At 49.2% G+C, this 23793-nt stretch overlaps 1 protein-coding gene across 5 annotated transcripts in view; it reads right to left on the reverse strand.

The window, feature by feature from the left end:
- Window positions 1-5469: 5469 nt before the first annotated feature.
- AOPEP (aminopeptidase O (putative)) overlaps window positions 5470-23793 on the reverse strand; it is a 382430-nt gene continuing 364106 nt past the window's right edge. For all 5 annotated transcript variants that reach the window (XM_060101598.1, XM_060101604.1, XM_060101600.1 and 2 more), the window contains 3 exons: window positions 12045-12131; window positions 9816-9960; window positions 5470-6690 (listed from right to left, as the gene is read on the reverse strand). In XM_060101598.1, coding sequence (XP_059957581.1) covers window positions 9820-9960; window positions 12045-12131 — 228 coding nt within the window. In that variant the 3' untranslated portion in view covers window positions 5470-6690; window positions 9816-9819. The remainder of the gene's footprint in view (window positions 6691-9815; window positions 9961-12044; window positions 12132-23793) is intronic.

Here is a 23793-nt window from a genome sequence, read left to right on the forward strand (position 1 = left end):
ACACTTGAAAATGGTAAATTTTATGTATGTGTTACCATGGTAGAGCATTGAATAAAAAATTTTTTAACTATATATCCTTTTATCTAGTAACAAAAAGCCAGTTCTTCAGAGCTGCCTTCCCCCACTTCAGGTTGCGTGGACCCACCACGAGCAAGTCTAGAAATTATCCCACAGACACACTGGTGCCCGGGCATATGTGAAATGCCCAGGGCTTTACTGCAGTGCAGCTTCACATCACTGCCCACTGGAAACAACTCACAGGTTCATCAGTAGAGGGCTGGTTGAATAAAGTAAACCAACGATCAAAGGGTAACACATACCTTTATAGTTGATGCCAGGCCCTGTTATCAGGGTTTTACATAAACTCATTTAGTTCTCACAACCACCTAACGAAGCTGTCCATGGTTTATAGATGAGGAAACCAAAGCCCAGAGAGGTTACACAGGCGACATCTAGCAGGGCTGGGATGTGAACAAAAGGACCTAAGAAGACTGTGACCACTGCCTCTTGAGCTGTGTGATGTCCCGACAACGGAGCCGCTGAAAGAGCGGTGCACACCCTGCCGCACGTGTGCGTAAGCCGGGCACGCACGTGTGCTGCGGCACCGCCTCAGTCTCTGCCGCCACTCTCCTCCCAGCGGCGGCCTTGGAGGAGGGGCGGGACGAGGCGGGGCGCGCTTTTTGTTGACATACTGTTTATATGTGATGTGTGCAGGAAGAATTTATAATCATCAGTGTGTGAAGGAAGATTTGTATTTGTCTGTTCCAAGAGAGACTCACTGTTAAATGACACTGCAGAGAAAAGGAGGCCTCCGTCCCCACCTGTAACTCAGAAAGGAGACCCCTGCACTGGCGCCCCTGCTGTGCCACCAGCACGGTGGCACCTTTACAGCCTATTAATAGGACTTATGTTCTAGTACTGGACAGAAAGCTTTCTAGAAGAACAAGAGGTACCCCGACCTAGAGGGAGGGTGGCCTGAGGACCGGGGCTTTGGTCCCCCAAGTTGGGGCAGTCTGTGGGCCATGACCCAACTCCCCTGATGTCAATCCGTCCATCTGTCCAGCTTCTGCCATCACTAATCATCACTCTCTTGCTCTACAAAATGCCTCCTCCGCCCCCAGCTGCGCTGAAGCCACAATTTCTGCACTTCTCTCTCCCTCAACGTTATCATTTAATTTATTAAAGCAGGTAAACTCTCAAAGCTACAATTCCTTTCCCTTTTACGTCTTTTCTTTACAACCAACCTGAGGGCACCATTGTACCTGTGCTGTCCGATTGGCAAACTCTAAAATTGGCTCCTATCTAATTGCTGGCTTATCCCCATAATTCACATTGTCTTGAGCCTCCCTCCTTAGACGTAACTGATGTCAAAGTCCTGGGAGACTTAAATCTTGCAGTCAGAACGTGAAAACCCGCGCCATCTCCTGCCTTTCTAATCTTACCACGAGCGTCCTCACCCGTCTTAGGACACACGCTTCTGCTTCCAAGGCCCGTCCTGCCAGACCTGATGTGACAAGGACAGCCTATGAGAGCAGAAAAGAACTTTCCGAACTTGGGACTCCAGGCAGTGTGGTTAGGGCCCAACGGCAGGCAGTTTCAGCGCCTCCTCCACCCCACAGGTAAGAACACCTTCTGGGCCGGGTTTTCTGTGCTGGAACCATCCCCAAAGGCCGGAGCCGGAGGAAATTACAGGCAGAAAGAGCACGAAGAAGGCTTAAGAAAACAGAAACCACAATGTGCGCCCAGTCCCCTCTGCTTCCCAGACAAAGCCACAGAGGAGCTGTTCGGGAAGCAGGCGCGAGGCTCCCCAGCGGGGCAGGGCTCTGCCCGCCAAGGTGGGCATCCCGCGAGGGAGCCCCAGCCGGCCCCCTTCAGCTGCCCGGGCGGTGGTGAGCAGCCAGAAAAGGCTGGGGGCCTAGGCGGGTGACACAGGAGGCCACGGACAGGTCTCAGGAGCAGTTCGTCCCATTTCAGTCCTTGGAGCTGAGAAGCCAAATCCCTGAACTTGTTTTATCTCAAACGACACTTGGCAGGGCCCAGATTAGTTTTATGGGAGCTGTCTGGAGTAGGGGAAAATGTGTGGTCAGAGAGGCCTTTATCTGCATTTCTGCACTCAGACTCGCATTCCCAAACACGCACACGCAGACCAGCGCGGGGTTCTGGTCCCATCACCAGCCCCCTTTCTCAGGCCCAGCCCCCAAGAGCGGGCTCCTTTGGCTGGTCCTCCCCCCAGGGCCGGGTCTGCCTCTGCTCTGATGCTCCAATGCCAGGGTGCCCGGATGCCCACCCACCATCCAGGCAGGAGGCTCTCGGCAGACTGTGCTAGTCCTGGGAACCACTGGGAACGTTTGTAGTTTTATGGTAACTTCCTTCCGCCCCCAGGCTTGGCTGACAGCCTCCTCCCTCTTTTTTCTCACACCCTCTCTAGTCATCAGACTGGAACAGAAATACCTCATTAGCCGATCAATCTCCCAGACAGCACCAAAGGATGGGAAAAGATCTATAAAACCTCGCCCGTGAATGGCCCCAACCAGCTTCTCCTCCCTTCCACCTTGTAAACCCCCAGGGCCCAGCCAGGGAGGGTGAGGTCATTGTCCCCGGGACAGTGGCCTGGGCGTTTAAGAGCTCTCCTCACTGAGCTTGGCCTCTGGGCACCGCCCTGGGAGGTCCAGGCAGCCCTTTAAACGCCCAGGTCCCTTGGGCTTTAGAGCCCCAGCGCTCCAGCCCTCCTTGGACTGAGGCGGCTCCGGGAGGTCTAGGCCTGGACTCACCACTGTCCTGGCACCTTGTATAGAGTCTTTGCCGTGGCTGGGCCCTGCACAGAGGGCCCCCACCCTCTCTCTGCACCCTGAGGTGGTCCAGTCCAAGGTGCCCTGGGGAGGGGATGCTGTAAAGCATCACCTAACGAAGCCCTGTCGCCTGCTGGCACTTGTAACCTGGTGGCCAAGTGCCAGGGGGAGCATCTCCCTCGCTGACTTCTCAGGAATGGGGTGTGGCCAGCCTGCCGCCCCAGGGAGGCCACAGGCTTGGGACACCAGGAGTTCTGTTTGGCAGGAGATCGTGGGGCACTGTGCTTACTTGCAGGGCAGGTAGGCCGTGCAGAAGTTCTGGGCAGATCCCTTCTCACATGCCCCACCCTCCCATCCAGCCGGCTCCATCCACAGAATGAGGAGGTGGCTGGCCTAGAGCATCGCGCTCTAAAAAAACTAGCCCTTGATGAGTCACTCAGCTTTTGCTTTCCAGCTGTCTGGGGGGTTACCGCTGCCTTTGGTGAGGCCGGCTGTGGCTGAGGCAACCCTTTGCAAGCAGACTGCCCTGCACAGCAGCCTAGCCGCCTCCACGGCACTGCTTGGGGCTTTGCTGAATGTTCGTGCTGTCAGGCCAGTTTCAGGAAACCCAGAATGCACTGGAAATACCTGCCTGAAACCTTTTAGAGGTCTTCTCTTCATTTGAAAGCGATGCGTTAACGTTAGGGACGAGGTTTGCTATTTCTGGTTGCTGCCACTGGGGCACTGGGTTCTGCCTAACGTTACATCTCTGTACCTCGTTTGGGATGCAGACTGTAATTTCGATGTTTTGATGTGAAATTCCAATAAAGCTAAGTGCTTGAAACCCTTTAATCCTAAAATAGAGGCCAAGAGAGAGACCTGAACCTCTTCTCTTGACTTCTTTCCCATCTCCTCCCCCACCTCGGGTCCCGCCCCAGGCAGGCCAGGGGGTGACAGCCAGGCCGGGGGCACATCCACACGTGGGAAGCTGAGGCGAGGGCTCAGGTCCTGTGCCGGGTACCGGGAGCATCTCCATTTGTGGAGTCCTTTGTTCTCCGGGGAGAGGCCATTCGCTTGGCAATTAACGCCTTAACTCGCTCAGGGAACAAGATCACCTCTTCTCACCCGGTTTAACAAGCCCGCAAACCAGGCCAAGTTACCCCACCAACAGTTCTGGACCGACCATGGCGATGAAAGAGCAAGCCGTCCTCTCCCAGGACTGGCCCCTGCCGGCCAGGAATACCGCCAGCGGTCCGGAGCCCAACGTATGCAACGGCAGAAGGGGCACAGGCTGGGGCTTCCTCGCTTCCACCAGACCAGGGCACCAACGGAGGCTCACGCTGGGCGCCTCCTGTGCCCTGGTCCCCCCTCCGGATGGAGGCATCACCTTGTTCGTGACCAGACTGGCTCCCGTCGGCTCATTTCCTCTACTCAGCCTGGAGGGCAGAGCTCATGCCGTCCCGTCTGCTCACCCTGGGAACGTGACAGGGGGAACACTGAGGCTGGAAAGGTATACTTCCTGGGGCAGCAAAGATCAGAAGTTGTGCCCCTGAGAAAGTAAGTGCCAGACTCCCCCATGGACCAGTCTTGACGACTTCCCCACGGGGACATAACTGTTCCAGATTCAAGTTGATGTGCTCCCCGGGCCCCAGCCAGGCCCCCCTCACAGCAAACTGGGTGAGGAGTGCAGGTTCTCAAGTCTCCTCTGGCTAAAGGACAAGACCAGGAATCCCTGAGGAGTTTATTACCGAAGAGACAGTCTACACCCTGAAAGGGACTCGGGGGAGGAGAATCCCGAGCCAGGTGGACACATTGAAATCCCGCCTGTCACTTAGTATGTGACCTTGGGGATAGCACTGTGTAGGCCTGACCCACAGGGGGAACTTGGGGAGGGCAGGCTCCCACACCCTTGCCTCTCCGATACAGCCATCCTCTGTCCCCGGGGCTCCTGGCCCCTCGGCAAACACTCCCCCCTGGACCGAGGCATCCCTCAGGAGGTCCCCGGGTCGTGCTGATAAAGCAGCCTAAGTTCCATGATGTGCCCTGGGGAACCTGCCCATCACCCACATGAAACTTCTTTCAAAACAGATGAATTGTGTACGAATGCAGAGTGCTAGCTTTACACACCTGTCTTCTGACTGACTAGTGGCCACTCTGGAACCCGGCAGCGCCTGCCAGGCCCTGGCCTCAGGATCCTCCACAGCACGCTCTCCGAAGCCCTCGCGGGAGGTACGGAGGGCCAGCTCGGAGAACCCGCCCCAGGAGTCCCGGAGCCTGGACAGAGCAGGAGCAGGTGCGGGGTGCAGCTGGAGGGAGGCCGCTCGCCCCTCCCTCACCACAGGCACAGCCCCACCCGCAAGAGTGCCAGCCTGCAGGCGGGAAGCAGGCGAGGCGGTGCTCGGGTCCCAACGGCCCCTCCAGGACCGGCCGCCTGCGGGCCGGACCCGAGCTCGGAGCCAGCGCGGGACCCCCGGCCACGGGGCTAGGGGACCAGCCGTCTTAGCGCGAAGCCACTCACGCGGCCGCTCACCTCTGCCTCAGCAGTTTCTAAAGATGACAAAGCGTGGCTTTAACTTTTCGGAAAAACAAGACCAAAGCAAACCACCAGGCTGGTTGGTCACCCGGAGCCCCTGCGGTGCACAGAGCAGCAGGCTGTGCCTGGGCTTCCTGCTCCGCTGCACAAAGGACCAGACTCATGCCGACCAGAGGGAGAGTCATTTATTACAAGCCTTCACAGAGAACAGTGTTCTGACATCTCTTCATATTTAAAAACCGAATTTTTATTCTTCTACCAACATGGTGAACAAAGCACATACAACCATAGGCAGAGCACATGTAACAGCAAAGAACCAACCCGTAGGAACCCTTCCGGAATGACGGTCACTGTTAAGTAACTCTGAAGGTCAGGAGCTCCTAACAAAGGGCTGTGTGGAGCCACACGTCCCCCCACCGGCGGGCCCGCAGCCCCACGAACGCAGCCCCTGCAGGCGGGTCAGTTCACTCCCGCTCAGTTCAGCCTCACGCCATCACGTGACTGCACCAACCACTGTGGCTTCTGGAGCGTTTTAAAGCCATCCTTCCCTATGGACAGTCCTAAGAAGCTTCATTTTTTTTTTTTAAACTTCAAACATTTGTGGGAAAAGAGGCAACATCACCACAGACCCCATGGTGCCCGATGGTGCCTCCACCAGGAGCAGGGGGCCCACTGTCCTCCCAGGAATAGCACCACCACCTTGAAAACTACAGGGAAAACCAGTAAGGTGAGAAAAGGATAACACCAGAAGGGGGAGACGACTCTCTTCTTTCACGTTTTTTTTTTTTTCCTTTTCAAAAACAGTATTAAATTAGGAAGCAAACAGGAAGAAAATAAAAACGAATCCATTACATTTTATTATTAATACATCTTAGAATGTTATCCTGCACTTCTACCAAAAGGTACTAAAATTTTGGAAAATCTAAATACAGGCCCTATCAATCAAAGTAATCCTGCAGAGGTGGTCCCAGTATGCAGAAACTCTGACTTTCTGGAAGCGCAGAAATATCCACATATTTATATGAGGGATAGATGGAGAAGGTCCAGCAGGTCTTCCAATGGGCCTCAGGTATCTTCCATCTTTGTGTGAAAAGAACTGCACTGAACTCACAGGGGAGACTCAATTCCGATTCAGGATCTGAGGTGGCACATCCAGGGTGGGCACAAAGGCATCACACAGCCCTGTGGAGACCGTTTACAAGGATGTGCCTTTGACACGGGCTCCACTGTGAGGGCCTCTGGGAAGGTTGCCCCACGATGTGCACACTGCTGTCGGCTGATGGCTTTAGCAGCCCCATAATCCTTCCTTTGATGTCCAGGGTCAATGTGATCCTGGTCCCACCAGGGCTACGAGTAGATGCATGAAAAAGAATCTCGCTGTGATCTTCCCTGCAAAGGAAACAGCAATAAAATTTACTGCCCAGTCACAACGGAGGAATTCTTGTAAACGAGTACCTTTGTGTGTGCCTTTGCTCTCGGCTTTGGAGAGAGGACCATGAGCGGAGGACAGGAGGAGACTAGGGCACATCTCACAGCCCCGAGAAGGGGCTTTACAGCTGCACCATGTGCCATTCACTTTGCTCACACAGGGCTGTGAAAGCCGGCGGCTATAACTTGGGCTCTGTTCACAGGACAGATACTAGAAAGGCAGCCTGTTTCAGCCCCGCACTCACTCCGACTGCTTTCGGGCCGTCCTACACCGTGACAGAGGTATGCACTGCCTGCGTGGCAGGCGTGGCGCCCATGGGTGGAAGCTCGTTCCTGTCATGTCAGCAAAGCTCTAGCAACATCCACACACAGGGCACATACGCAGGGGCCTCCGCCGCCGGTCAGCTCTGCTGCGGACGCTTGGGCCTGTCTTCGTGCGGCTGCAGCCCCAGCTCCCGAGCCTCCGGGCACTCACAGACAGGAAGGCTTTGCTCTAGGGCTCGACTCCTGTTCCTGCTGAACTGAGCCAGTGTGTAAAATGAGAACTGATATCAGCTCAGTAGGCACCGGAGGGCGGGTCCAATTGACAGCCCGGAGAAGCAGTGCCTCAGCTGGGAGCTTGGTCGGCCTCGTCCCGCGCGCGGGCAGCTGCAGAAGACGCAGAAACCTGGACTGCAAATACAAGAGAGAGTTCACCGTGCTCGGAAATCACAACAGGGAGTCTCCTTTGAAAGCACCCAGCTCTACTCACACGCCATCGACTGCTGACATGGTCTTACTCGACTTTCGTGATTCACTGGGTTTTAGATTTTTAAAAGAATAATTTTGCAGCTTTCAATACATTTGAACTTTCAGACACCGATGTCTAATTAGCGGATTTATATTTCCATAGACTTTTGGTATGTTCCTTGCATTCGTAACAAGACAAAGTGCATCATCCTTGGGGCCAGACAGGCTCTCATCCTCCAGAATCGTGCTCGGTCCCCGAGCTGACCGCTCAGCAGCGGCCTCTGCCCCGGCAGCTCCAACTTAACTGTCCCCATCTCACCTTCTCTTCAGGTGCAGAACTTAGCCACTGTGAACAAAGCGGAAACCAGTCACTGTTCACCAATCAGCTAAGCTCTGCACCTCGTCAGAGAGGTCGTCGGCTGGGCATAATGAAAGGGCTGGAGAGCATCTTCCAAGGCTGTTGGCTTCTTCTGTTTCCAGAGAGGAGCTATGAGATGCATCTGTTCCCCGAACTGCAGAGAGAGAGTAACTATGGCTTCTGGAGGAGCAGTCAGGGTCGTGGTTGCGTGGTAATCCCTGGCAATGTGATTTTAATCTTAAGTCACAAATCAGCATGCCAGGAACCCAAGCAGCCAGAGCACTTGGGGGCAGCGCCGCAGGGCTGCCCACATCACACGCACCAGCTTCCTCGGGCACAAGGTGAGAGCACCACCTCCAGGCCTGCTACACTATCAAATGGGTTTTATTTCTGTTCGCTGTTCATTTACTGGGTGTCCTAGGGGTATAATTTTTAAAAATCAAAGGACTCACAGATGACCATACAAATGCCAGTGCAGCTTTGGAAAATGAAATGAAAAATGCACTGAACAGCTGTTCTGGGGTAGCAGGGGGAAAGGGCGTGCACATGACCCTGCGTTCATCCAGAAGGGCAGGGACGGAGGGGCGGTGAGAAAAGAGCAGGCTTGTGACCAGGACTACTCCTTTGCTTGGGGCAAAAAAATCACAATGAAGAACTGCCAAAGCTGTGTAGCCCGCGGTGGTTTCTCCACAATTTGGAACCCAGGGAACATCAAAGGCATGGTCTGCACCACTGTAGTTTCACACACTTCAAGAAACACAAACTCTCCGTGAAATTAAAACTCTGAAGAGAAATACGATTTATACTGATTATATGAGGTTGGCAACACGTAACTGTGTAACTGTTCTGTGTTTTAAACTGGCCCGTCGTTGAACAGGCTCTGAAGCTGCCACAGGGGAGCTCTGGGGAAGCCTGCACATAGCTGCTCCACTATGAGATACACAATCGTGGCAATTATTCCCACTATTTCCCTTCCTGGCCAACATGGCTCCTTGACTCTTCTGGAAGAACAGAATCGGACTTTAGAAAACCTTTCTCTCTTCAGTATTAGACTTCTTTCAGATAAATAAGACAGTTAAACATATTAGACAGAAATGGTTTTTATAAGAGCAAAACATTAGAAGCAAACTAAATGTCCAACAATAGGTTAAGAATATCAACATAAAATATTAAATATCCATTAAAATTATAGAGAAGCTATATTACATGAAAAATGCTTGGAATTTGATGCTAAGTTTTAAAAAAAACACAAAATTAGACACACCCTATATCATCATGTAAAACCTTAAAGAAAACCAGAGAGTCAGAGAAATGACAACGTTAGACAAAAAAAAAAAAAAAATACACTTATAATCCCACAGTTCTACTTACAAAACTTTATGTACCATTGCTAAATCACTTTTAGAATGCAGAAATCCACAGTTAAAAACTGCTAAAACGTGAACGTAACAGGTCAGTGCCAAGCACAATTCAAGAGGAAGCAGTTTAAATATTTAGGACTCCCACTCCAGGTAACCTGCCCAGCTGCCAGCAGACACGCAATGTGGAGATATTCAGGACACTGGGGAGGAAGGACCTGCCAGCCTCGCCCACCAGGCGGTGTCGGACAGCCCGAGGGACCGCAAGTTCTCACACGGCTGCTCACAGCTCAGGGTGTGGGGAGCCCGCCACACACCCCCGCGTCAGCCTTCCCCTTGAAGACGCGGCTCACGGTTCCACGAGGCTCTCTAGCGCACCTTCTAACCGGCTCAGGATGTTCTCCTGCGAATTACCTCCCCACAAATAACAAAACCGCAAGTGGCCAAAACGGCGCCGAGGAAGGCTGTTCCGCCGGGGTGGGCGGCATGGGCTTTCCAGTGGCCGCTCGGCCAGACGAGGTGCCCCCGCACCGTAAGGGAAGCTGCTGGGGCCCTCAGCTCACCACCTGGCTTACTGGCTTACTTAGCTCCTAAGAGGAACCTCAGAGCCGAGCAATGAGAAAGGAAAGAGAGAGAATCACCTCTTTAAAATAACATCTCGGCCACCACCTCGGCTGAGGATCTGTCCATCTGCTCCTTGCTCAGCTCGAAGCACCTGCGGGCGAGATGCTGCTGCCGGGCATCCTCACTCACCATCAGCTCCCCGTAGAGGTAGATGCCCATGGCCTGTAGAAGGCACAGAGGCCAGAGAGCTGAAGAAAAGGCAATCATGTGTCCCCACGCACTTGAGTGCACAGTCTGTGCTTGTTCCGCACGGACTTGCTGGTCTGGAAGTTACAAAGACCCTAGAAAAGACAGACAGCTGACTAGCTGTACTTCAGGAACCTGCAGTTTTCGATCCCCTTCTCTTTCTTGTTCTCACTGCAACCCCCAAGGAATTCTTGGCTATCAAGTCCGTCAATAGACCCTGGTGGTTGAACTGACGACACGGCGAGCATTTCTCTAGTGATGGCTGACGAGGACAGGGAGGTTCCCATGGTGACTGACCCCCGTGGAAACCCCCTCAGCTGAAAGAAGCACCCGAGGCGCCGTGTGTATGTCATACGACACAGGCCATGTTCCTAAGAAAGTGTGTGCCTAGCACAGCTGAGGAACGAAGACCACCCCATCACATGGCGCCACGGGTTGGGAGAGCCATCGGGCCGCCGTGGAAGATGCCTGTTGCTCCAGCCCAGCCTGCCAGCTCCCTTCAACGGGCCCCACTACCGCGGCAAACACTGGCTCTTCTGTTTCGAGAACAATGACGCACATCTGCATTTTTCCTACAGTTTTAAAAACAGCCAGTTATGTTCTGGAAAACCAAGAGATCCACTTGGTTCCGCCTTCTCTCTTGTTCTAAGCTTAGTTATGCTACAAATTATGTTCTCCTGGAGCAAATTAAAAGAAGGATCTCAAATACAGCGCAACAATGGTTAGGGGTTAGGGGGTTCAAAAATTCTTTCCTGAAAAAGCCGATGGTAATCCTTATTTGGCAAAGTTCATGATTCCAAATAGACTGCAGTTAATTTTGGTTTTCAGAACAGGCCTTAAGTTGCTCTTACATTTTGTCCTTATACTCCCCTCTGTGTTTCCAAACACCTCTTGCTTCACTGTGCAAATGTGACATTTCTTCTGGTACAAAGCCGTGTATTTTTCTTTGCGGGAATAACGAGCCCTCACTTGCTGGCTGCCCCCTGTACTCAGGCCCTCTCAAAAGTCCCTTTGTTGGGCTTCCCTGGTGGCGCAGTGGTTGAGAGTCCGCCTGCCGATGCAGGGGACGCGGGTTCGTGTCCCGGTCCGGGAAGATCCCACATGCCGCGGAGCGGCTGGGCCCGTGGGCCATGGCCGCTGAGCCTGCGCGTCTGGAGTCTGTGCTGCGCAACGGGAGAGGCCACGACAGTGAGAGGCCCGCATACCGCAAAAAAAAAAAAAAAAAAAGTCCCTTTGTTGCCCCTACCCCAACTCTCCACCCCAACTGAAACATGGCTCCATTCTGTCAGCCCACAGCGCCCGGCAGAAAGCTCACTCAGAGGCATGCACTGGTCACGCCAACAGGAACGAGAGGCAGCCAACTTCCCGCGGCCGACAGAAGCCATGGCACATGCACCACCATGGACAGCCACGCTGGGGGACACGGTGTGGTGGGGTGCTGACCCCCACAGGCTGCGGCCCAGCAGAGGTGGCAAGGAAAACATCTTCCCACGGGTTCGTGCACGCACGTGCTTCCTGTGGGCTCCTTGCAAGGTGATCGCTTTCCCTGGTGAACACTGAGGAAAGTTCTCACGGGAAGGAATCTCAGCACAAGGTTCCACCTGGTGTGGCAGGTGCAGATACAGACCAGACTGTCCCAGCCAGCCGGGGCTCTCCTCGTCTAATCTTCATATATACTTTAAGTGAGGGCCACTGAAGGCAAAGGACACACCATGGCATCACTAAGCCACAACCCTGACCTAATGAATCTGAGGTTCAAAGATGCAGAAAGCTCCTGAGGTCTGCCCATGCTTCACTTGGTAACAGCAGTGGGCCACAGTTACGTCAAACCAAGGGAGCTTCTAAGGGACATGATTCAATGGGATACAAAGACAGAGGAAAAAAATCAGCTCACAAGTTTGGTAGGTAAGCACCTAACAACTCTTTAAAATCCTTGAAAAATGTTTAAATATTTGCTGTTTAAATAGAGATGTCGACAAATTGGGTCCCTGTGTTAAGTGTACTGCATAGTCAGGGGAGGGCATTTGAAGAATCCCCATCTGCTGAAAACGGAAACTTACCTGATCCTCCTGAAGGAACCTCTCAATGCTTCTGTATGCTTTTGTGTATTTGTGCTTAACAACAAGTTCACACCATCGATGGCGAACCTAAAGAAAGGGGAAGATCCAGTAAGCAAAAAACTGGTAGGTTTCCTTGGCCTAACAAGTTTAATGATGGAGAGCCTTTCCTGTTCGAAAAAGTTACTCTCTGAAGCATATTAACTTTGTTGACACTTTTAAATTTCATTTTAATTTCACTTCTTTTACAAAGGAAGGAACCATGAGGTCCCTTCATGAGGAGGGCTGCCAGTCCACTTTAGGGAAAGAGGGTGCATGTTTCACTTAGGTGTTTTGATGTTTTTAAAGACAATTTTGCAAGATAATAGATAAATGCACAATGTAACTGGGAAATTAAACACACAGCCCTGGGCAGCCAGGCTGCTGCTCTGCCCTGCGGGATGCTGTCAACGAAGGTTTCCTTTATAAACCACAACTACTTAATTTCCTGCAATAACCGATTTGGTTCAGTGCTGGTGATTTCAACAGTAAACACAGTAAAAGGAGGAAGACACCGCTCTCCACATTCCTAAGAGGCAAAGCGCACCCTCTGAGGAGCTCAGGGTGCCTGCCGGAGGGGAGCAGCCCACTTTGACGCAGGCAGACCCTGCCACGTGCCCACGACTGTGTGGCTGCAGGGCTGCACAACCTACTGAAAACAGACGAGCTAAGTGTGGGGGTGCCCTTTAGTAAAGATATGTGACAAAAGGCTTACAAGCAGGAATTTGCCAGGAAACCCTCCCCCAAACCCTACAGACAATAGGGGAGCTGGATCCCAGCACTGGCTGCCTCTGCGGGTAAGAGGCAGTATCGCACCCCCCCCCCCCATCTCTAGGCACTTCAGACACATTCTTTACGTGGAGATGCTACCTACATTTGGTTTAAGAATTCAGTCCTGGGCCATTTTCTACTGCATTAAAGCCCTCTCAGTTAAATCCGGTGAGCAGTCCACCATTTTATATTCCATTATTGGTTCAACACTAGCCATACATGGAAGTGATTACGTGCATTTAAAAAATAAAAAAGCCTCCTTCCATCACTCTTTGTTTTTACTGCCTTTGAAAGAGGGAGACCCTTTATAGTAATCCATTTGTGGCAATAGTAAAATGTAAGCAATTTCAACATTTTGGCTGGGGCCCCTGTAAATTGTATCATTACCCACTGATGGCTGGATCTCTTCTTTCATCCACCATAAATAGATTTACACACAAACAATTAGGAATGAAGTAAAGAAAAAATCTTTTGGAAAGAATCCTTCCCCTAAGCTACAGTGCACTCTGAGACATGAGGGGGTTCTGGTGGTGGGCCCTTTGCTTACAGGCAGCCGGGCCCTTTGAACTTCTAAGAAAAGGATGCCAACAAACTTTTTACATTCACGAAGGAATTTCAGAGGCACATGGAAATGAGCTAATAGCCTTGGATCATCACAGCAAAAGGGAAGCAGGTTGGGCTGGACAGGTCTTGGAAATCTTTCTACCTTCAACAAAATGTTCTCCTTCCTATATAGCCAGTAGAAATTAACACCATAACAGGGAAAGGGTAGCCCTTAAAATATCTGGAGCAAAAGAACAATTGAACAGAGCTCAGATACTGCACCAACCAGAGAAGAAGCTACCAGAACAACCAAATCCCCGCTCTCGTGCTTTGGTTTGAGTCCCAAAGGCTGAGCACTGGACAGAACCCAAATGGGCCCCTTGGATGCCTCCATTTCTCGTTTCTGTCCCAAATCACAGAAACCACCAGTCCCATCCACGCACCAGTGGATGTGCTGTGTCTTTCTGTTTGTGAGCTCTGTGAAAGGAGAAGGCCCCGGCAAGCCAGTGTGGACGGTGGGACGTCCGCCATGTGGCATGAGAGTCAGGGGACTTGGGGCCACCTGCTCTCACTTCTCACCACTGCACAGGGGGACAGCTGTACCAGCTTTTAGGAGAGACAAGTATAAGAGAACTCTTGTCAGCTTGACAGTGATCTAACGACTTAGATTTTGCAACCTGATCACACCAAGCCTTTGACAAGGACAGTTGTTTATCACTCCAAAACTTGGGGACACTATATTTTTTTAGATCCGATTTTGAGAATGGGGGTATTATTGGCCTCCCATTATTTTTCTCCCTGTGCTCTCCTTCATCTTATTTACACATACAGAAGTAACAAAGCATAAATTAGGGTCTGTTTCCTGGTAGGATAAGGTCCACAGAGGGGCAAAAGGCAGGGTCGGTCCCACTACAACGACTGGAAGAAGATCCAGCAGCTGAGCTGAGTGAAAGAGGCTCTTTCACAACCAATATGAAGTCAGCATTTCCACTTCTCTTACTGTTAAAAATAGTCAGTTATCACAATTAATAAGAGATCTAGTCTTCTGACCCCTGAAGGCTAACATGGCATCCAGGAAATACAGACCAACCCCTCTCTCCACCCCACAAAGAGCAGAAAAAACAACAAGACTTTTCATTACAAAAGAATTAAACATAATTCAAAATTTCAATGACAGGATGTTTACAAGACATCACGGAGATGCTGTGTGAGGCTGAGGGCCCAACAGATATCTCTTGCTTGTGCCCAGGGTTTTTACTTCTCTTCGCATTTCTTTGAGAAACAAAGAAAATTTTTATCTCTTATCCTCTAAATTGTCCAGGACCCACAATTCACAAGGCCACTTGTCACACCTGGAACGGGGGTCTTCCCGAAAAGCTGGCAGCAAAGTGACATTTGTCACAATTTCTCCCAGCAATATTTCCACGGTGGGCACTGATGGAATACCTCCTTTCTCCAGATCACTGAGAAACTTAAAAAAAAAAATTCCTGACAGAGGTCACCACACTTGTATCTGGCTCCTTCCCCTGTTGATAATGGAGGAAAGTGAAGTTCCCGGTACTGGGGAGCATCAGAGAATTCAGAAGCAGAGGCAGGTCTCTAAGAAGAAAGCTGTCTGCTCTGCAGATCTGCTCTTCTTCATTTTCTAATTAATTAATTAGTTAATGGCGGTAGTGGTCACCTTGTCTTTTAACTTCCTCAGTGAGGTGAAAAGTAAACAAACACCACCACATAAATACATCTGTGGGAACACCTGGGCCCAGCAGGCCTTCCCAGGCCTTCCACAGTGTCTATGGCCTCTTGACTCAGTTCATTTAGCATCAACGTTTCACGGGTGTATACATTACGCTAAAACCATTCAATACTTACACTTTGAATATCCACATTATTCCACAATGTCTCAAGAGAGAGAAAAAAATTTAATGACTTTTTCAACGGTGACTCAGATTCATAAAGTCATTCCAAAGTCATGCTAGGAATCACCTGAAAGCCTCGAGCCGAGCCAGCAAACCTCAGCCCTGAATTCCAGCAACAACTTCACGCCACAGACAGGTAAGGGGCAAGGGCGAGGGAAGGGGGAGCGGGCAGAAAAAGAATAAGAAATCTCAAGAAAGTCAGAAAAGGGACGTTTCAGGAGTGGGAAGAGGTGAAGCTGCCCGTGGTGGCGAACAGCAGGGTCGGAGGACCTGGAGCACCAGCACCCTCGTTCCAGCTGCCCCAGAGCGTGTGGTGTCGCAGGGCACTGGAAGCCTTGCCTCTGGAGCATGTGCCCATCTTTTCCTCACTGAGTCTTCAGTGCAGACAGCAGCTGGTCTGGCCCACCTCCTGCCAGGACAGGAGTGCATCCACCACCCACACCACGCTGAAGGTTCCATAACACAAGCAAAGCATTTAGCAGTCCCTGGCACAGGAATGAGGGGGGGATGATGATGAAGAAGGGGAACGTGGGTCCCTGACCCTTGCCACAGTGAAGATGTGCACACACAGGTGTGCACCCATTATACTTTGGTCCAACAAAAATTAGTTGGACTAATTCGAACACTTTTCAAAGTGTTCTGCTTAAGGGACATTGAGCAGAAAAATGATATGGGTGGTTCCCTCAGTGCACAGGTAGGTTTTTAATTAGCAGTGCTAATTTACACCTTTGGAAATGAATTCCAGAAGCTTCCAGGTTTCCAAAGCCTCCATGAACAGAGGGTGAGGAGCGCAGAGATATCAGTGCTCTCCCAGGAGTGCCCACTAATGCAACGGTTCTTTGGGGCTGGGTGAACACGGGAGGGTCTCAGAATTTGGGGCAGGAAGAAGGAAGGGTAAGCCTGCAGAAGCCCATTCATGTCAGACCCACATTTGGTGATGGGACATTAAAACCCTCCTATAATTCATGTAACTGTAACTGCTCCAGGATGGGGGACCCCCGACCCACAGCAGGGACTCCACCGGGAGGATGGAGCGTATTGGTGGTAACAGGCCCGAGCCACCTGGGAGACCTGAGCAGACATGTGTCCTGGGTATACAAAATATATTTGGCACATGATATGTATACATGTGTATGTGCACACATGCGCGCGCACACGCACACCGAAACGAAAGTTTCTTTTTTAATACTTTCCCTCACTATATGCACCGCTGAGAGTTACTGTTCTTCTTTCTTTATGCTGGCTGGCAACCTACTCAACTGACGTCATGACCCACTGGGTCCTGATCCACAGCTGTCTCCCCAGGGCGGGGGCCAGAAGAGGCTCTGCCCCTGGGCTACTGTGGGAACTGCCCCAGGTCGCTGCTGCAAGCGTTAGGATTTTGACTCCCACACACTAAGTGCTTGTCTTCTTAGCAGGAGTAGCATGTTTCTGGCTTTCATTTCCACTTCAAAAGTTCTATTTCTTGAATTTATAAAAACTTGATAGTATCAACTCCAAGGAACGGTTTGTTAACTGGTGAAAACCGAAGGAGCAAGGTGCCTGTCAGGTGGGTGTTGAGGAGGGAAGGCACTGGCAGGGAGTGGGAAGCGGGAGGGAGAGGATGGGACAACACAGCGGAGGAGGAAGAGCCGGCCCGCCCTGCACCTAGCCTCAGGACTGAGAGGCCAACGCCAGCGGGAACCCGCAGAGGAAGCAGGGGCTCCTTCAGGGAGGGGCCTCCTCGAGGCCTGGAGGAGCTGGTACTTACCATCCACCCTCGGGGAAGTATACCCAGGGGCCAGGCGCCTGGGAATTTTACAAACCCGTCTGTAAAGACAGCCTTGCCCCAGCATCAGCTCTAGGCACATGGCATTTCTACCATTTCAAGAACATTATCACTACCCAAGAGGCCCAGGCGATCTGAACGACTTCTGGCCGGCCTCTCTGATTTCCAGCAGTGCTGGAAAAGCGAGACCTGCCTTGTAGGGTCAAACCACAGCTCAGATTCAGGGACAAGTCCCACGATCCACTGGGCACCTCTGTGATATAACCACACGTACCTCTCATTTAATTGTTCCCTCCTGGAAAAGCTAAGAAAAACTGCTAAAAGACAACACCCCCCACCAGCCCCCCAATCTCTTCAATCTGAGAATTTTAACACATCCAGAACCAACTCCTATTAAACTCTAGAACAGGGGTTGCCAATTTTTTCTGTCAAGGGCTATACACAGTGAGCATTTATGGCTTCTCACCCCATTTGCCCTCGTATCACAAGAGCAGCCCTAGACAATACGTAAATGAGTGGGCATGGCTATCTTCAGATAAAACTTTATTTACCAAAAAAAAGGGCAGTGGGCTGGACCAGACAGCTCTAGTTTGCTGACCCTTGATCTGCAAAGGAAGCCCACGCCTTAGGCCGCCCGAGTGATGTGCTAACCCCCCAAATCCACCAGCACGACACCAGAGAACACAGAGCTGGGAGGCCCTCACCAGCTGGCTCCGGCCAGCTTCTGCCCATTCTGCCAGGAAATCTAGGGTGTTCTTGAATGTGGGGACTTTTCTTTCCTCCGTGGACTGCACTCCTCTGCAGCGAAAAATCTGCTCTGGCATTCGTTCAGAAACAGAGTACCTCTTGGCCTACAGCCCAGCATGAATGCAAGGCGCCACTTGTGGGTAGGGGATCGAACACTGAGGAAATGCGAACTTTAGGAAGAATAATCCCCTCCACCAGGTCACTCCCAATCTCCCTCGCTGACCAGACGCTTCCTCTGCAAATCACTACACACCCCAGACCCTGTGTTCATTAACACTTTACAATTCTCAATGCTCTTTTTATACCTTTTGTCTCAAATTTCTTTTTTTTTTTTTTGTCTTCAATTTTAGTGTGTTCTCCATGAAGCTACTTCAAAGAAATAATTCTTACACGAGAATACTCCCCCACAAGCTGCTCATTATCTTATGGATTAATTTTCCACAGGAGTTTTTCAGACTTTCCTTAAACATAATTCTTCTTTTAATAAAAATGTAATCTGTAACTCCAGTACATATAAAGACGTATTAGGGAGAAAAACATACGTGGGTTATTCAAGCAGTTTAAATCAGTCTGGTAGAAAACATCTTAAATTAAAGACTAAACTCCCTTGGTTGGGGGGTGCGGGGGGCTGGGTTCCTTTGAGGTGGAGTCTGCAAACCAGGGTCTTACAGAAGCCTAACTGTGCTTGAAGAGTAAGTGGAGTCACAGAGGCTGAACAGACGCGCTGCAGGGTTAGACAAAACAGGTCAGTGTTAACAAGTTGGCTAACACCCCAAATTTGGTTCTGGTAGCCACTGTGCCATCAACAAAGCACATTACACAGTCAAGGTCGGACTCAGAAAATCAGCTGGGTTGCTTCTGTCACTGCAAGCCTGGAGCCAGGGTTTGTTTCGGTGCATACTCACCGCCACGCTTGAAAAAGCACCTGTGGCTCCTGCACACAGCTGCTTCCCTTGCTTTATTTTTGAATAGTAAAAATTATAAAAAGGTAGCTTTACATATAAACAACATGGATATATTATTTTGTGTTTTTCCTTATTCTCCATTTGCTGCTGTTGGATTTACCAGCTTAGTGTGGCCCATATACTTTAACATAATAACAACTGCAGGGCATCCCCTTATTAATATACTACAGTTCCATTAGTCTTTCAATCCACTGACGATGCCAGAAAGTCCATCTCAATCAACTGTGTCCCAGAAAGTCCCAAAGTGTGTTAATAGCCTTTAGCTTTTTACCAAGAAGGCTATGAGGGGTCAAGCCAACAGAGGTCAAGGACATCTGCTGTGACACTGGATGGCACTGCTGTGGCCCCACCTCATCCAGCACACCCTAGGTTAGTGGAATGACCTGATATTGATATGTCCACATCCCTTAACTCACCTCTTGGGCCCAGAATTCCTCAGCTCCACCCGCTTCCCCAGGGGTCACTCTCTCAGATCTGTGTCTTACATCCTTTCCAGCCCAATGGTCGTTGAAACGGCTGTCTCCTTATTCAGTAGTTTATGTCTTTACTAACAATAAAGTGCAAGCTCAGTGAGAGCATGGGCCTGGGAGCCTTCAGGCTACCTCCAGGCCCTGTCTCAATGCCTGGCACATAAGTAGCTGCTTAATAAATGTTTCTGAATAAACGTACCATTTAAAAAACTCAGAATGCTTTTCAGCTACTTTGAAATTATAATGCACAGTTGGAAGCTGTAAAATGCTTTGAAGAATGCCACCCATCCTATTTATAACAGGAAGCACTCCTCTTTTTAAGTCCTTTTGATTTCAGAATTTACTGTTGAAGGGAAAAAAAAAAAAAATCTGTCCAGGGAACACGATCTGGGAAGCCCATTAAACCTCATTTTGAGTTCCATTTTATAATCTGTAAACAGAAAGACCAAGGCTCATGGCTTTTGTGAGTTAATAAGTCTAACACTGCAATAAACGAACCTACTTTTTAAATTTGTGCCCTTAAATTAGATTTAATGTTGCTTTAAAGTGGGTTTACTGCTGGTGAGGGAAGCCTGCCTGGCAGCCTGGGCGTGGGGAAGCCTTCCTAGAGCAGCTCCAGAACAGCCTTTCCAGCAAGTATTTCGTTTAGGGGCCATCTGTAACGATCCAGGATGTCTCATCTGCTCATTCTCATGAGAAAAGATGAGGGCACAGTTGAGTGTACAGTTGTCACATAAAGATTTCCAACACTTCTCTTCTCCTTCTCTCTCTCACCTTACAGCTCCTTACTCTCAAAGGGCTGAGATCTTAACACTGTTTTAACTAAAGGGAATGAAAAGTTGCTCTGTGCACTGCCACAAAGCCAGGCCAGTCAACCCCCTTCGCCCTGAAGTTAAGACAACAAACGAGGCAGCGGAGGCTCTCGGCTCTTTTTCAAGGGCTCTTGCTAACCTTGCTTGAGTCAGACCCTAAAACTCTCTGCTCTATGTTAACTGGTTATAGCCGGTAATAACGGGTTTTTACCAGTTATAACTAGAGCTGTGGCAACGTGCAAAACAGGGATCGTCCAAACCTGCTATCGGGATCATCACACCAAGTGTGCACATGGAGAGTGACAGTGAGGATCAAAGGTGATGACAAACATCAAGTTTTATATGTTCTCTCAGGCCAATTCCAACCTTTCTTCCTTCTCCTATGTATATACTATTTCATTTAATGACATTAATGCTATTCAAGGCAGCTGGCTCCAAAAAGTAGAACTCAGTAGGCCATGTTGAGTCCACCCTGAAATACAGCACAGTGAGCCTTCCCTCCCTATCAAAATAGCACACTAAATGGTAAAACGTTCCAGTATGGAATTCCACCTCCTTTCCTCATTTCAATAACATACGACACATGGCCTTTGCTAAAAAAAGGACTTTTACTGTTGGCAGAAAACTGACCATGGGTTACTTCCTCTGAGAAGCTCTGAAGGGACACCCATGCTTTCTCTCCATTTCCTCAGGGGCAGACGTGACCGACTCCAGAGGGCCTCACCAAGTCTGCCAAAAAGGTTCGCTCCCTCCTGAAGGGGCTTCCCTATAGCTTTAGTTATCCAATCACCTTATCCTGTCATATACTAGTCACTCTATTCCAGAATACCTGGAGATCCAGGAAATGTCATTCTCCAAAAAAATAAGTACTGGGTATTAAGGATGAAGTGGTGAATAAAACAGATAAGATCCTGCCCTCTTTGAGCTTACAGTTCAGTAGAAAGTCTAAGAAAAATCCAGTAAACAGGCAGGAACAGACTCATGTTAGTGACAAACGCCCTGACAGGAGATAACAGGGTGCAATGAGGGCAATGGGAGTGACCCAGGGATGTAGTAAGGAGACTCCCTGAGAAAGGGCCACTCAAACTAAGAGACAAAGGAAGAAAAGACACCAACTGCTGAACGGGGCAGCCTAAGCTCAGTCGATTTCCAGCCTTACCACATGTTCCATGAAAAAATTCAACCCTCCCTTCCCCGTTTCTTCTTAGCGGCTATTTCTTCCAATACCTTCCTTACAGAAGCTAGAGAAATGAACTTTAAAAATTAAACCCGAAGATTTAAATGTAAGAGCTAAAACTATAAAACTCTTAGAAGAAAACACAGACATAAATCTTCTAGACATTGGATTAGGCACTAGTTTTCTATATCTGACACCAAAAGCACAAGCAAAATAAGAAAATACAGGTGAATCAGATGGCTTCAAAATTAAAACGTCTGTGCTTCAAAGGACACTATCAAGAACGTGAAAAGACAACCTAAGAAAATGAGAGAATATTTTTGCAAATCATATACCTGATAAGGGTCTTGTATCTAAAATATACAAAAAACGATTATAATTCAATAATAAAAAAGAAAAACCTGTTTAAAAATGAGCAAAAGATCTGACTAGGCATTTTTCCAAAGATGTATAAATGGCCAATAAACAGATGAAAAGATGCTGACCATAATTAGTTAATAGGGAAATGAAAATCAAAACCACAATGAGAGGGGCCCCGTGGAGCGTCGATGCCTGGGAGAGGATGCTCTAGAGGCAGGGGTCCCTGTGGGAAGTTGCCACTCCCCTAGGGCACTGCTCCACGCCTCAGTCACCTCCTACCCTGGTTTTCTTTCACCGCCACCCACTGTACTTTGTGTCTTGTCACTCCCGAGTCATCTTACCTCCAGTTTTCCAGAAAATAATTCGGATTTTCCTGTTAACTCCTGGTCATTTCCAGTACTGCTGACAGAAGTAAATGCATGGATGAACAGGCTGAACAAAAATTCTGGAGGTGGGAAGTTATGATCAACGCTAAGACCCAGCTCCACCCAATGGTCAGCAAGCTCCAGTGCTGGATGCCCCATGTCAAAGAACTAGCAAGACAGCAAGACAACCCCATCCATTAGCAGAGAGGCTGCCCCAAATCATACTAAGTTCACAGACACCCCAAAACACACCATCGGATGCAGCCCTGCCCCCCAGAAAGACAAGATCCAGCCCCACCCTCCAGAACACAGGCACCAGTCCCCTCCACCAGGAAGCCAATACAAGCCACTGAAACAACCTTAACCACTGAGGGCAGACACCAAAACCAATGGGAACTACGAACCTGCAGCCTGCAAAAAGGAAACCCCAAACACAGTAAGTTAAGCAAAATGAGAAGACAGAGAAATACGCAGCAGATGAAGGAGCAAGATAAAAACCCACGAGACCAAACAAATGAAGAGGAAATAGGCAGTCTACCTGAAAAAGAATTCAGAGTAATGATAGTAAAGATGATCCAAAATCTTGGAAATAGAATGAAGAAACGTTTAACAAGGACCTAGAAAAACTAAAGAGCAAACAATGATGAACAACACAATAAATGAAATTAAGAATTCTCTAGAAGGAATCAATAGCAGAATAACTGAGGCAGAAGAACGGATAAGTGACCTGGAAGAAAAAATAGTGGAAATAACTGCTACAGAGCAAGAATAAAGAAAAAAGAATGAAAAGAATTGAGGACAGTCTCCGAGACCTCTGGGACAACATTGAACGCACCAACTTTCGAATTATAGGGGCCCCAGAAGAAGAGAAAAAGGAAGAGTCTGAGAAAACATTTGAAGATATTATAGTTGAAAACTTCCCTAACATGGGAAAGGAAACAGTCAATCAAGTCCAGGAAGCGCAGAGAGTCCCATGCAGGATAAATCCAAGGAGAAACATGCCAAGACACGTTAATCAAACTATCAAAACTTAAATACAAAGAAAACATGTTAAAAGCAGCAAGGGAAAAGCAACAAATAACATACAAAGGAATCCCCATAAGGTTAACAGCTGATCCTTCAGCAGAAACTCTGCAAGCCAGAAGGCAGTGGCAGGACACATTTAAAGTGATGGAAGGGAAAAACCTACAACCAAGATTACTCTACCCAGCAAGGATCTCATTCAGATTCGATGGAGACATTAAAACCTTTACAGACAAGCAAAAGTTAAAGAGAATTCAGCACCACCAAGCCAGCTTTACAACGAATGCTAAAGGAACTTCTCTAGGCAGGAAACACAAGATAAGGAAAAGACCTGGAAAAACAAACCCAAAACAATTAAGAAAATGGTAATACAAACATACATATCAATAATTACCTTAAATGTAAATGGATTACCATTTGGTCTTGTGTCCAAACAAAAGACACAGACTGGCTAAATGGATACAAAAATAAGACCCATATATATGCTGTCTACAAGAGACCCACTTCAAACCTAGGGACACACACAGACTGAAAGTGAGGGGATGGAAAAAGATATTCCATGCAAATGGAAATCAAAAGAAAGCTCGAGTAGCAATTCTCATATCAGACAAAATACTTTATTTTAAAATAAAGGCTATTACAAGAGACAAAGAAGGACACTACATAACGATCAAAGGATCAAACCAAGAAGAGGATATAACACTTGTAAATATTTATGCACCCAACAAAGAAGCATCACAATACATAAGGCAAATGCTAACAGGCATAAAAGGGGAAACTGACAGTAACACAATCA

This window comes from Mesoplodon densirostris, chromosome 6 (assembly GCF_025265405.1).
Source record: "Mesoplodon densirostris isolate mMesDen1 chromosome 6, mMesDen1 primary haplotype, whole genome shotgun sequence".
Taxonomy (NCBI): domain Eukaryota; kingdom Metazoa; phylum Chordata; class Mammalia; order Artiodactyla; family Ziphiidae; genus Mesoplodon; species Mesoplodon densirostris.